At 61.6% G+C, this 13,785-nt stretch overlaps 4 protein-coding genes across 4 annotated transcripts; 2 read left to right on the top strand and 2 right to left on the bottom strand.

The window, feature by feature from the left end:
* Nucleotides 1-599: 599 nt before the first annotated feature.
* On the top strand, nt 600-2,063 carry Q8F55_005742 (uncharacterized protein; the record flags this gene model as incomplete). The annotated part of the gene is made up of 7 exons (XM_069354230.1): nt 600-654; nt 752-895; nt 956-1,467; nt 1,507-1,564; nt 1,614-1,696; nt 1,743-1,900; nt 1,952-2,063. The coding sequence occupies 7 exons, from the start codon at nt 600-602 to the stop codon at nt 2,061-2,063; spliced, it is 1,122 nt and encodes a 373-aa protein (XP_069208872.1).
* A 3,328-nt stretch (nt 2,064-5,391) lies between these two features.
* Nucleotides 5,392-7,690, bottom strand: Q8F55_005741 (uncharacterized protein; the record flags this gene model as incomplete). Its single annotated transcript, XM_069354229.1, has 4 exons — nt 5,392-7,372; nt 7,416-7,518; nt 7,558-7,601; nt 7,653-7,690. The coding sequence occupies 4 exons, from the start codon at nt 7,688-7,690 to the stop codon at nt 5,392-5,394; spliced, it is 2,166 nt and encodes a 721-aa protein (XP_069208871.1).
* A 286-nt stretch (nt 7,691-7,976) lies between these two features.
* Q8F55_005740 (uncharacterized protein) lies at nt 7,977-10,269 on the bottom strand (the record flags this gene model as incomplete). The annotated part of the gene is made up of 11 exons (XM_069354228.1): nt 7,977-8,371; nt 8,413-8,651; nt 8,691-8,774; nt 8,813-8,888; nt 8,937-9,138; nt 9,188-9,356; nt 9,394-9,580; nt 9,619-9,736; nt 9,784-10,031; nt 10,098-10,108; nt 10,178-10,269. The coding sequence occupies 11 exons, from the start codon at nt 10,267-10,269 to the stop codon at nt 7,977-7,979; spliced, it is 1,821 nt and encodes a 606-aa protein (XP_069208870.1).
* Nucleotides 10,270-11,011: 742 nt separating this feature from the next.
* MCX1 (ATP-binding protein) lies at nt 11,012-13,273 on the top strand (the record flags this gene model as incomplete). The annotated part of the gene is made up of 10 exons (XM_069354227.1): nt 11,012-11,101; nt 11,150-11,214; nt 11,270-11,511; nt 11,558-11,837; nt 11,882-11,950; nt 11,988-12,022; nt 12,060-12,132; nt 12,169-12,646; nt 12,698-13,054; nt 13,091-13,273. The coding sequence occupies 10 exons, from the start codon at nt 11,012-11,014 to the stop codon at nt 13,271-13,273; spliced, it is 1,872 nt and encodes a 623-aa protein (XP_069208869.1).
* Between the last annotated feature and the right edge of the window lie 512 nt (nt 13,274-13,785).

Raw genomic sequence — 13,785 nt, 5'->3', positions numbered from 1 at the left:
GGCCATTATGCGGCCAGGGTAATGAAGACCGACCATGATGACCAAAGGTCGGGTCTTGCGGTTGTGAGCCTTTGTCATTGCTTTGCGGTGGGCCGGCAGCGGCGGTCAAATGACAAGCCCGAAATGCGGGCGTCGGCGTTGGCCGGGGCTGGCATCCTTCTGCGTGCCTAGTTGAGTGGTTGATGCAAGTCGTTCGTCGCAAGCCTAAGGGAAAGGTGTGATGTAAGTCCACGTGAAAGTACGTCACTCTTGGCCCCCTTTGCCAGGGTGGAGTTTTGTGTCTCTGTCCGATGATTATTCCTTGTTATGGTCATTTGTATTGACAAGTGCAAGTCTGCCAGTCGGCGGCCATTAGACTGTGTGCGTGCACGCGCTGCCACTCCTGGCCCCCGTTTTCCCTCTCATCGTCATATCCCTGTCTACCCAACAAGCGATAATCCCTGCGCAGTCGGCCAGTCGGTCAGTGTCTGTCGGCCTTGGACCCCGCAGCACCACTTTTGATCCACTCCATCCATCCACTCCATCCTCGACATTGCTCCACACTCTACACTTTGCTCGTTAATCAACAACTGCACATCCCGCCCACTCGATACACAACAATGTTCATATACAACGTCCACGCACCTCACAAGACATTTGCCCTCGCCGCAAAGGGTACGTGACGGGACGCGTCCAGGACCACGACTCCTGGCCCCGCCCTCCCCTGTGCACGCGCACACAACCGTGGCCACAGCTGACAACTAAACTACAGACGGCGAGAACTGCACCCAGCTCATTGACAGGATCCTAACCAAGGCTCGTCTGTCGCCAGAGGAGGCCGAGGCAGTCCAGGCAAAGCACGATGGAGCAGGCGTCGTCTACGAGTTTGAGGGCGACCGCTGGGCTCTCGAAGATGGTACGTGCCTGCGCTGCCTATTGATAGGCTCGTCAGCTGCGCATGCTTATCACTTCACAGACGACGATCTCGAGATTGTGACGGCGCGCTTTCAGTCGGAGAAGCCCCCCGTGCCAAGCATCACGCTTCACATCCTGCCACCAGCGGGATCAAGATCAAACGGGCACTACCACCAGCATCAGCCTACCATCCAAGTCTCTGAGCCTGGCCCTACCTCCAAGTCTCAGCAAGGTGCTTGGTCTCCGCCGTCATACTCTTCAGCGAGCGCCTTACAGGCTCGCACTGTCGCCAAGTCGAGCAAGTCGCGGTCTCCCGCTTCAGACAATGGCGAACCAGTCCCGAGCCGTCTGGGGTCCCACGCTGGCTCGTCCGTTGCAGGCTCTGTGAACGGAGAGCGATACGTTCGCGCGCTGGATCCCCTTACTGCCGCAAACTACCTTGCCGTCCCCAACTCTGAAAAGTTCAGAGCAAGGTCTGTACGCTCTGGAGTCAGCACCAGGTCACGCCGAAGCAAGTGGGGCGACGACGATGCCGAGCCACTGGGCGATGTGAAGAGGAGGCAGTTTGAGGAGGTGAGTTTACAATCTCTGGCGCGCGTACTGACTGTGCAGTTCCACGCCAACAACGGAGTTCGAACAGTTGTGGGCAAGGTTGGACCTGTTGAGAATGGTGAGTCGCTGCAAGGCGGGTAGCGTTGAATCCTGCTAACCATCGCAAGTCCGCATGCTTCTAAAGCAGGGCCACAAGGGAGTGTACGTTTCCCGGGCGTTTGCGACACGGCACGGCATGATCCCTCGCAAGGTAAGATATCGACGACCATTGCACGAGCACGATTCTGACCTTGCAGCAACAACCAGGGCATGCTGGCTACTCTGGTCTTCAGATGCTGGGCAGCGTCCCAATTACTGTGGGATCGCGAACAGCCTACCACCCTGCGATGCTGTCAGAGGAGCAACACTTTGACGTCGTGTTGGGTCGCACTTGGTTGGAACGGATGAACATCAAGTGAGCTCGCCGCCTCGTTTCGGAGACAAGTGCTGATCGTCTCCTCTCTAGGGTGGACCCATTGGACCAGACCTGCCTCACATACATGGACACGGGCGAGACCATCCCGTGTGACCTCGTTGTTCTTCGCGACGCCAAGGGAGAGATTATCACCATCACGTAGGGAGCCCCGTACTGTGGCTGGTTGATTTGTACGATGCCTTAATATTGCCAGTTTGGCCGAGGGCCCCCACTTCTCGGCCTCCTGTACACGCTGCAGGAGATGTCTCTGGCGTCCCACACATGCATGCAAGTCATTTGTTGCCTCGGTTGGAGAGCTCGTCTTTGGAACGACGTGAGCCAACCCGCCTTTTCCCACGGTGGTCGATGACGCGCGCCGACTTGCCCTGCCCCGCTGGAATTGGTGATCCAGTGCAATCAATGTCGGCGTCGCGCGGGGAGACGACACAACCAGCTCGCTCCAGCACGGCATCCACCTTTCGTCCACTCGTCTCTCCATCCTCAACCCTCAACACCCCTTCATCCTCTCCACCTCCCCCGCCGCGAACCCATCCCTGGCCCCCCATGTCCCGATTCGTGCGCCCGGTGCGTACCCAAGCCGGCCAGAGCCGCGGCGTTGACTGACCCCCGCGCAGTCCAAGTACCGCCACGTCTTCGGCAACCGCTCCAAGGTCAACTACGAGAACGCCAAGATCAGCGGCAGCGCATGGGACACTGATCTCGTCACTGCCAGCGGCGTGAGTGCTCATCCGGGGTGCATGAGCGGTGGATCGAGCTCGGCGTGCGCTCCGACTCGGCGCTAGGCTGCCCCCGCATCCAGCCAAGGTCGTGTGCTGATCCCAACTACAGAAATACATTGCTGTCAACTGGCAGGTCTCGGGTGGTGGTGTGAGTGACTGCTGCGAACTGATGCGCGTGACCTCGCTGACCCCTCTAGGCCTTTGCCGTCCTCCCCTCCTTCTCGCCCTTCACTCCCCCACCCCAGGAGGGCTTCCCCACCAAGCTCCCGGACATCCTCCCCCTTGCTCGTGGTCACACTGCGCCTGTGTGAGTCTTGGTCTGGCGCTTGGAGGCGGGCGGGCGGATGTCGCCCAGCGCTCAGTGACGCTTCTGGGGCTGTAACGCACCGGTGCTGACCACCCAGCCTCGACACTGCCTGGTCGCCCTTCGATGACAACTTTGTCGTTTCTGGCGGAGAGGATGGCAAGAGTGAGCTTTTGTGTCGCCAAATAAGCTCGGGCTAACCTTCAGTCTTCCTGTGGAACATCGAGGACTCGATCTTCGAGGGCTGGGGAGACGATGGCTGGGCGCCAGCCGACATCGCCCCCGTGGGCAAGCTGAACGCCGGCGGCCGCAAGGTCGGCCAGGTCATCTTCCACCCCGCTGCGTCGAGCCTGCTCACGTCGGCGTCGGGCGACCACCTCGTCCGCGTCTGGGACATCAAGAGCAACCAGGAGGCGCCCGTCATCCAGCTCACCGGCCACGGCGACTCGATCCAGAGCATTGCGTGGAACGCCGTCGGCACCACCCTCGCCACGACCTGCCGTGACCGCAAGCTCCGCCTCTTCGACCCCCGTGCCGGCACCGAGGCCGTCCGCGTCACTGACGGCCACGGCGGTATCAAGGGCTCGCGTGTTGTTTGGCTCGGTGACCGTGACCGCATCGCCACGACTGGGGTGCGTCCGATTGGAGCGCCTTACAGACTAAGCTGACGACTGCAGTTCAGCAGAATGTCGGACCGCCAGCTCAGCCTCTGGGACACGACCAACCTAACCAACCTCGACACTGTCAGCCTCGACTCGAGCGCGTGAGTTGGGGGACGTGAGCGCTGGCTAACTCTCAGGGGCATCATCGTTCCGTTCTTCGCCGAGGGCAACGATGTGCTGTTCCTTGCGGGCAAGGGGTGAGTTGGTCGATGCAGCGTTGCGCTGGCCAAACTAACCGTCGCCTTCAGTGACGGTAACATCCGCTACTACGAGTTCGAGGGCGACCAGTTCCACTTCCTCAACGAGTACAAGACATCGGAGCCTCGTGCGTACTCCTACACCTGAGCACTGCTAACGCGCAACAGAGCGTGGTATTGGATTCATCCCCCGTCGTTCTCTCGACGTCACTCAGAACGAAATTGCGCGCGCGTACAAGCTCGCCAACAACGGCGTCGAGCCTCTCAGCTTCATTGTGCCCCGTAAGGCCGAGGCCTTCCAGGCTGAGTGAGTTGACATATGTCTCCGTGACCTCGCTGACTCGTTCAGCATCTTCCCTCCCGCCAACTCGATCGAGCCCGCTCTCACGGCTGAGGAGTGGCTGTCTGGCAAGACTGTGCGCCCCAAGGTCGTCGACCTAGAGACCCAGGCGACCTCGGTGAACAACACCCCCATCCGTGCTGCCGCCAAGGCCGCGTCGCCTGCCGCTGCTGCTCCTTCGCCCTCGCCTTCTCCTGCCCCGAAGGAGGAGCCCAAGCCCGCACCCAAGGTCGAGACGCCCAAGGAACCCTCTCCCGCGCCCACTCCTCCCAAGGCCGCCACTCCCCCTCCCGCGGCTGTGTCCCGCGCGGCGGAGCCCAAGGAGGATGCCAAGAGCCTTGAGATCGAGCAGCCCGATGAGAGCGAGGACGAGGAGCCCAAGGTGGCTGCCGCTGCTGCTGTTGCCGGTGCTGGCGCTGCTATTGGTGGCGCCGCTGCCGTGTCGTCCCTCGCCAAGTCGTCTGGAGCCGCCACACCCGCTGCTGCCAACGGCGGCACCCCAGGCGCTGCTGTGAGTGCCCTGCCCTCTCGCCCGCGCAAAGCTGACAGAACCTAGACCCCCGACACCCTGCTCGTCAAGCTCCTCTCGGACAAGGGCACGCTCCCAACGCGCGGCTCACCCCTCTCCGCAGGCTACGACTTGTACTCGGCCGAGGACGCCACCATCCCCTCCCGAGGCAAGGCCCTCATCGACCTCCAGCTCTCTATTGCTGTCCCCGAGGGCACGTACGGACGAGTCGCCCCTCGCTCTGGTCTCGCTGTCAAGCACTCGATCGATGTAGGCGCCGGTGTCATCGACGCCGACTACCGAGGACCTGTCAAGGTCGTCCTCTTCAACCTCGGCGACGCCGACTTCAAGGGTAGGTGCCGCTGAGCCTTCGTTCCTTGCTTCAGCTGACACGCTTCAGTCGCGCGCGGCGACCGCATTGCGCAGCTTGTTCTCGAAAAGGTCCACCTTGCCCCGATCCTCCAGGTTGATGTGAGTAGCGCGCTCTCCCCGCCGCCCCGATACTGACCCACGTCGCAGGACCTAGACGCCACGGCGCGCGGCGCTGGTGGATTCGGCTCGACTGGCAGCAAGTGACCAGCTCTTGCTCCAATAAATTAATAGCTTATGAATCGTGACGACCATGTCGGAATGGCATGCGCCGATGTCTTGCAGTGCCGCGCAGGCTCGGGTACTGGCAATGCTGTACATGCTGTCTATGAAGATTTGTTCTACATCTGCAAGTTCCAGTTTGGACGCCGCTACGCGCGGAGGGCTGTGGGTGGTGGGAGCAGGGGGATGTTGTCGAACTGGAAGACATCTGCCTTGAAGGCCGCGACGATCTCGTCGGTGAGCTTGTCGCTGCCGTCCGTGCCCTCGGCGGTCGGGAGAGTCCAGCTCCAGGGGTCGTCGTACGACCAGCCAGCGGGGACAGCGACGTCGGGCCCAAAGCTGGGTGTGGCGGGCTTGCCAAACGAGCCGGACGGCGTGGATCCGAACGCGCTGCCGCCGCCAAAGGCCGAGCCTTGCGCAGGGCTCGTGCCGAACGCGCTGCCGGTGCCGAACGCAGAGCCACCAGCAGGCTTACCGAACGCGCTGGGCGCGGAGGGTGCCGACGCTGTGCCGCCGAACGGGTTGGCAGGCGTGCTCGAGGTACCGAACGCACTGGTGGCGGCGGGCTTGCCGAACGCGCTGGCGGGGGTGCTGCTGGTCCCAAAGGCGCTGGTGGGTGCTGGGTTGTTGCCAAACGCGCTGGTAGCAGCTGGGTGGTTACCAAACGCGCTTGTGGGGTTGCTGCTCGTGCCGAACGCGCTCGTGGCCGCCGGGGTGTTGTTTGTGCCGAACGCGCTGGGAGCGGAGGTGTTGGTGGTCCCGAAGGCGCTGGTGGGAGCGGTTGTTGTTCCGAAGGTGCTCGCCGGAGTGTTGTTGGTGCCGAACGCACTAGTTGGAGCGCTGCTCGCGCCGAACGCGCTGGTGGGAGCGCTGTTGGTGCCGAATGCGCTGGTGGTCGCAGTTGCAGCAGGCGCGGTGCTTTGCCCCCCAAACGCGCTCTGAGTCGGTGGTGTGGAGCCGAACGCGCTCGACCCAAAGGCGCCGCCGCTCGCCGCAGGCTTGCCAAACGTGCTCTGGCCGAACGCGCTGCCGCCCGCCGCAGGCTTTCCGAACGCGGACTGACCAAAGGCAGACCCGCCTGCTGGTGCTGCCGTCGCTGGCGTCGCCGTCGCGCCGAACGCCGACGTCGTCGCAGCTGGTGCAGCCTGCGCAGCCGGCTGTCCGAAGCCGCTCGACCCAAACGCAGAGCCCGACGCCGCGGGCTTGCCAAAGCTCGACTGCCCAAACGCCGAGCCACTCGCCGGCGCGGTCTGTCCAAAGCTCGACTGGCCGAAGGCCGACCCACTCGACCCCGCTGCCGGAGCAGAGCCGAACGCGCTGCCAGCCGGCTTGGCGCCGAACGCGCTCGTGCCGAACGCGCCACCACCGCTGGCAGCTGCGTTCTGCCCAAACGCACCCCCGCTGGCAGGCTGCCCGAAGGCGCCGCCGCTCGCGGCCGGCTGTCCGAACGAGCTGGATCCGAACGCGCTGCCCGCGGCTGGTGCCGCCTTCTGGCCGAACGCGCTCGACCCAAATGCACTCCCCGCGGGCTTTGCGCCGAACGCACTCGCGCCGAAGGCGCTGCCTTGCGCCGGTGCCGCTGTCGAGCCACCGAACGCGCTGCCTTGCGCCGGTGCCGCCGTCGAGCCGCCGAACGCGCTCGGCTTGGCCGCCTGTCCAAAGGTGCTCTGGCCAAATGCGCCGCCCGTCGTTGCAGGCTTGCTGCTGAAGGCGCCGCCGCCACCGCCAGAGCCGAACGCCGACTGGCCAAACGCCGACCCAGTCGCTGCACCAGACGAGCCTGATGAGCTGGACAGAACGGCCGCCTCGCTGAAGTTGGATGGCCGGTCGTTGCCCACCGCGCCGGTGGGGTATCGCGCGTCGTGGAGCCGCTCGGCGGTGCGCACCGTCTGGGAGAGGTTCCTCAGGGCATTGTCGAGCGTCGCAGTCGCCTGGTTGACGAGCTGTGCCTCCTCCTGCGCGTACTGCGCCCCCGTGCCGCTCGCGAGCGCCTGCACGCTCTTCCAGCGCAGTTCCTCAAACGACATGTCGGGGCCTTGGAGGACATTGGGCTCGTACTTTGCCGCGCCGAAGCAAGATATCGTCCACTGCGGGCGCTCGGGGCCGAGCTCGAGGCGGACCGTGTCGTCGCTGAGCGTGAGAAGGGAAGCTCGGGCAGGAAGGCGTGACTCACTTGAACTGGTATTTCGAAGACGCACCGCCCAGGCGGCTACCTAGGGGGGTGGCATTCGATGCAGAGAACCCGCGGCCAGACTGCTGTGCGCCTTGCTGGCCGCCTGTCACCGTCAGCACGGGCAGCGGCATGGCAAACTCACGAGGAGGGTGATAAAACCTGCAGTTGTTGCCGAAGCGGCAGTGGCTGGCGGGTGGGTTAGCTAGGCGGTAGAAGTGGCTATACTTCCACGCTTACCCTGTTGATACCCAGTCTCGACATGTCTGCTGCGACATGATGCTTGTTGGGGAGAGAGACGAGTGAAGAGTGGTTGATGGTCGTGGCCAGTTTGTAGGTTGAACGAGTTGTCTTTGTTGGGTGGCGACTGGCCATTCCGTGCCTGGCTGCTGGCTCCTGATCGGCTTTCCTCCACTTTGCAATCTCCCACGCCTAACTAGCATTGCTGCCACATGCCTATCATCGGCCTCACAGTCAACAATACAGAACCAAATACATGCCCAAGCCAGCGCGCAGTCTCGCACTGCGCCGGTGTGCAACTACTCTACAAACCTCTATGACAGCCTAGATCACGCTCATAGGGCTACCAGCGCGGCTGGTGCGGCCAACGTTCCAAGTCTCAGGGATACCGCCAAACAGCTTGGGCTTGGCCCCGTTGACCAGCTTCTCGGCTGGTGGCTGACCCCCGTTGAGAAGGATGGTAGGGTCCCAGACACCATCGCCCGCGCGCGACGAGAAGAACGAACGCTTTCTTCTGTGGTTCTCATCATCCTCATCAGGGGATGAGGATGGCTGGCGCTTGGACGAAGGGAAGCCGTTGACGCGCGGGCGCGGGTTGGGCCGCAACGACAGGCCTCCTTGGCGGCGCGCACGGTTGGGACGGGCGAACGCGGCAGTGTCCGAGTCAGACTCAGACTCCGAGTCAACCTCCATGCCATTCTGGCGTGCACGGAACAGCTCTGATTTCGTCAGGAACAGTTCTCGGAAAGACAGAACTCACTCTTGATGCGATTGTCAAGCTCGTTGTCCGGGTCGTCGTCATCGTCCTTGCTAATGCCCAGCGCTCGGGAGAGCGGCTTCCCGGGAACCTCGCGCATCTGCACTCCTGGGGCGTGGGGGATCTGCTTGAGGTTCTCGAAAATTGCCTTCCTCAGAGCCTCGACATATTCTGGCGGGTTGTGATCGTCGACGTTGGTGGGGAGCACCTCCAACTTGTACCGCGGGCCAAAGTACTCCATGCTGGATTGGGTCAGCATATGTGGACGTCACAGAACTCACTATCGGTTGTAAGGAAGATCCTCCGGAAGATCGACACCGCACATGATCGCCGTCTCCTTGGTCCACGCCTTGGCGACATTCTTGCTGCAAGGGTCAGCGCAAGATAGGCTACGAACACGTACATTGTGTAGCCACCTCCGCCCACCATCAAGACGGGAATGTTGAAGCTTCTCACAAAGCTAGCACACTCCGCGTGACCTGTCAGATGTTAGCTATGTGCTCTGCCCTCCTCGCCGTGGTGCCTACCATTCAGAGTCATGTTGAAGCCACCGAGCTTGTCGCCGGAAAGGGAGTCGGCACCCATCTGAAGAACAATTGCACCGGGCTGGAAGCGGTCGATAATCTCCTTGATAACGGGCTTGAAGATGGTGTGGTAGGTGGCATCCGTGATACCGTCGCGCAGAGGCACATTGACAGCGTAGCCCTTGCCGCGCTTGATGCCGGTGTCCTGGACGGGTGTAAGCCTGCGCCCGTCGACGATAACAAGATAGACTCACGCGGACGTCGCCAGTTCCGGGGAAGAATTCACCAAAGCGGTGGAACGAAGCGGTCATGACTCGATCAGTTGTGTAGAAGGCTTCCTCCACACCGTCACCGTGGTGGACATCAACGTCGATGTACAGGACACGTGGGTGGATACGAAGGAGTTCAAGGATACCGAGAACGCTTCGTAGTCAGTACATGCGCAATGGGGTCCACTCACATGTCGTTGACGTAACAGAAACCACTGGCCTCGGACTTCTTGGCGTGATGAAGACCTCCAGCCCAGTTCACAGCGATATCCGCGCTGCCAGAATTCAGCTTCTCCGCAGCTCCCAGGGAGCCTCCAGCAGAGATGGTGCAGAACTCGAAGACACCTTCGAAGGCCGGGCAATCCTCGCCAGTAAGACCTTGGCAGTCAGCGCGGAACAACAAAAGGCACGCTCACATCTGATTCCGCCACCAGTCATTGCCTCTGCAGTCTCGGGTGTGACTGCCTCGAGCAGATCAATGTACTCATCCGTGTGGAAGCGCGTCATGTCAGTCTTGTTGGCTCGCCGAGGGCGCTGTGATCCTAGTCAGCTCTTAGAACCAGGGAATGCTTGGCACGTACGAAGACCTGCATGTGCTTGCCCCTTGGCCCGTGGGCAATGCGCTTCTCCCACTGGACGGCATCCTTCATCTCGGCATCCATTCCAGACGCAACGTCGTTGAGGGCCCTCGATCCTTCGCCGCCAGCCTCGGGAGCGTCCTCCTCAACCTCGTCGCAGAGGCCATAGTTGGACACGAGGTTGTGGGTCATGCGGATGCGGTGGGGTTTCATCGGGTGGCCGAGGAAGAAATGGTAGTTTCCAACATCGTCTGGCAAGCGTCAGCTGCATACGCGCGCATAGACACCCGTGAACGGCGAATGGCGCTGATACGTACGGTCATAGTAACTGGTGGGGGTGTCAGTACTAGGACGAGGAGGAGTTTGCCACAAAAGCTGCGGGACAATGGGTACTCACTATGCCACTCTGCGGCTGGACCTGTTTGGGTCGTTGAGGTCGGTGACATCCATGGGCTGGACCTTGTTCTGGTCGGTGAGCATCGTCGACATGGTGATGAGCGGATCGTGTGGGTCGTCGAATGAGCTGGACTAGATGGCCGCGAGCTTGCCGTCAGCACCGGGGGGTGGATGAGCAAAAGATTGTCGCTGATGGTGTGGCGGTCGCGAGTTTGCGCGGGTCGGCCGGTTTCAGAGCCAGGCGATGGGGCACTGAGAGCTGCGGGTGGGGTGGGTGCGCGGGGAGAGGGTGACCAGGGGCGAGGAAGGAGTTGTCGCTTGGTGTAAGTAAGGTTCGCTGTTGATAAGGATGTTGGAGAAGTAGGCAAAGGATGAAGAGGGGCACAGAGCAGTGAACACTGAGTGAGCGAGCGGCACAACTGCGACCATCCACCCAGGCCAGCCCAGCCAGCCAGCGACAGCGACGGCCGCAGGCGGCGCGACACGGGCGGACAACGAGGACAGTGTCCGAGAGTCACGGCATCACGTGATTTTAATATTCCCACGGTAGACCGCATGCTCACCCTCTCCGCATGCCCCATTGTTTTGCCACCCAGTCAGCCAGTCCAGTCCAGCGGCGGGATCAGATTGCACGGGGAACACGCGTTACCGCCCCCCGTTGTTGCCGATGGTGGTGACCTCCACTCTGTCGGGTCAGACACGACTCGGCACGCACATCGACAGGCTACATCGACTCATCATCACATCTCCCCATCGCATCGCGTTTGTACCATACTCGTGGTACAACCCAGTCACAATGATCCGGCTACGTACCGCTGCATCCACAACAGTCACCATGGCACACACAAGGCTCGGCTCTCGCCTCATACCCCAGCTGCGACACGTTCGATTCAGCTCCACATCGCCCACGAGGTCCCCAAGGGATGTGAGTCAGCCGGCTACCCGAATGAGCACAATGCTGACCCACTGCTAGCTATACAACCACTTGTCTCAGTATGTGATCGGCCAAGAAGGTGCCAAGAAGATCCTGTCGGTCGCGTAAGTGATCCTCGGCTCGGCTTCTGCATTGTGTGACATACTGACGGCGCACCAGCGTGTTCAACCACTACCGCCGCATTGCCCCCCTGATTACTGGCAGGGGAGAGCCTGAACCTGCGCGCTCATCTGAGCGAGATGATGCCCAGAAGAACGACGCCGTCGACTGGGACCAGCCGACCTTTGAAGCCGATCTCGAGACTAGCAACCCCGTCCGCGACTCGACACGCGTAACCGGTGCCGAGGACGGCTCAGACCCAACCCTCACTCATGAAGCCTTGTCGCGTGAGGAAAAGTGGGGTAAGCTGGTGTCTCGAGGAGACAGACGGAAGCTGACATGCTCCAGCCCGAGGAGACGGGTACTTCTCATCACGACGTCCGTCGCTGCTTGGCAAGCTCGGGCGACGAGGCGAGTCTGACGCCCCAGCCACTCGCACGAAAGGGTCAAAGTCATCGCCAGAGCGTGAATCGACTTCGCGAAAGAAGAAGGATGATGAGGAGAAACGCGAGGCTCGTCGGATAGAGAACGAGGCCCGCGCACGGCGTCAGGCCGAACTCGAGGAGGCGATCAACCCGAAGACACTCGAGGATGATATCGTCGTCGAGAAGAGCAACGTCCTTGTGGTGTGAGTTGGACGGGTCCGATTGATACCTGAGCTAACGTGTCAAGTGGCCCCACGGGCACGGGAAAGACTCTGATGGCCAAGACCCTGGCCCGCGCCTTGGACGTGCCGTTTGTGTAGGTGGCGCCACCGTGACAGCTCCCTGACGTACAGCTCCTGCGACGCGACGACCTACACCCAAGCCGGATGTAAGTTGGTGTTGGCTGATTGTAACTGACAAGACAGATGTCGGAGAAGATGTTGAGAGCTGTATCCTACGTCTTCTTCAAGCCGCCGATTATGATGTGTCGCGCGCCGAGTAAGTCTCAAGCCGCGACTTCTACTGACCGCGCAGGGTCGGCATTGTTCACATCGATGAGGTGGATAAACTAGCACGACGTGGAGGCAACGAGTTTGGGACGTGGGGCGGAGGCCGTGACGTCGGCGGAGAGGGAGTGCAACAGGCTCTCCTCCGTATCCTTGAAGGAACGACTGTCACTCTATCGGCCAAGGCGCAGCCTATTTCGTCCGGCCAGAACCAAGCTGGATCGCCTCCCAGCAGCCCCACCCCCTCTGGAATCAGCAGCACTCCACCTGGATCTAAGCCTGACGCAAGCACTTGGGAGTGGGACCCGAACAACCCGATGGGACGGACGTTTGGCAACGCACCAGGCAAGAAGGGTGTTCGCGAAGGCCTCCCAGGCTATCCTGGATCAGGCGGCGGTGCCAACAAGGGCGACACCTTTGTCGTGGACACGAGCAACATCCTGTTCATCCTCTCTGGAGCGTTTGTGGGACTGGACGCCATCATCGCCAAGCGCCTAGGCAAGGGGGTGAGTTGGCTTCTCAACCAAGACGACAGGCACGGCACTGACCATTGGCAGTCGATCGGTTTTGGTGCTCCACTCCCTGCGCCGACAGTGCGCGACACCATGAAGGCATCGACTACGGACTTGAAGGACTACGGATTGATTCCAGAATTCCTTGGTCGGTTGCCCGTTCTATCAGTACTCCATCCGCTCGCCAATGCGGATCTCATTCGCATTCTGACCGAACCTCGCAACGCCCTGATCAAACAGTACAAGGCCCTGTTCAAAGCGTACGGATCCGAGTTACACTTCACCCACCGGGCGCTTGAGGCTATTGCCCAGGAAGGCCTGGATCGTGGCGGTGGTGCGCGCGGCCTCCGCGGCGTGCTCGAAGAGATGCTCGTTGACGCGATGTTCGAGGTGCCAGGATCGGTAAGTCGCAGCGAGCCGTCTTGTGCTAACCAGCAGGGTGTCCGCCACTGCCTTGTGACAGCGGCCACTGTTGGGCGGCGCCAGCCGGCCCAGTACTTCTCGCGCGGCCAACGACATCTGCTGGACGATGCGATGGAGGCTGAGAGCGACAAGAAGCCGAGCCGCGTTCCGCGGGCGGACGAGTATGTTGAAGAGGAGAAGTTGCGGGCCTTTGGATAGAAACAGTTGTAGTGGCATTGTAAAAGCATTGTGTTGTCGTCATGCTTGTGCAGAGGAAGAGGACGGCATTGAGAAGTGTCGCTACTTATGATGGGGACAGGGTGAGTGGCGCTTGCGCTATGGCCACATTGCGCCACGACGACACTTGTAGAGCGATCCACCTGGGCCTCATGGCGCCTCATATCGGTTAGCGGCGAGGGCTGTGCGTGTATGAGGTCGTGCGGGCGGGCGTGCGTCATGACAATGGTAGTGGCAGGCAGGCAGTACAGTCAGTCGTCTGGCTTGGGAGAGGAGAGCGAACAAACCACGTCGCACCGACCTTCCTCGCCACCCTCTGCCCTCGGCGCTCGCGCCCTGCTTCCCCCGTTGTCACCGCCCACGCCCCCGAGGCCTTTGCGCCTGCGCCCGACGACGGCGCCGCCGCCCGCCGCCGCCCCCGCTTGCGCCGAGATCACGACAGACGTACCCCCCCGCGCGCCGATTGCCGGCCGGTTGCGCCGGTGCGGGCGGGC

Source organism: Vanrija albida (genome assembly GCF_041260175.1).
Source record: "Vanrija albida strain AlHP1 chromosome Unknown contig_4, whole genome shotgun sequence".
Lineage (NCBI taxonomy): Eukaryota > Fungi > Basidiomycota > Tremellomycetes > Trichosporonales > Trichosporonaceae > Vanrija > Vanrija albida.
Note: the sequence above shows the minus strand (reverse complement) of the source record. Positions and strands in the feature narration are given on the sequence as shown.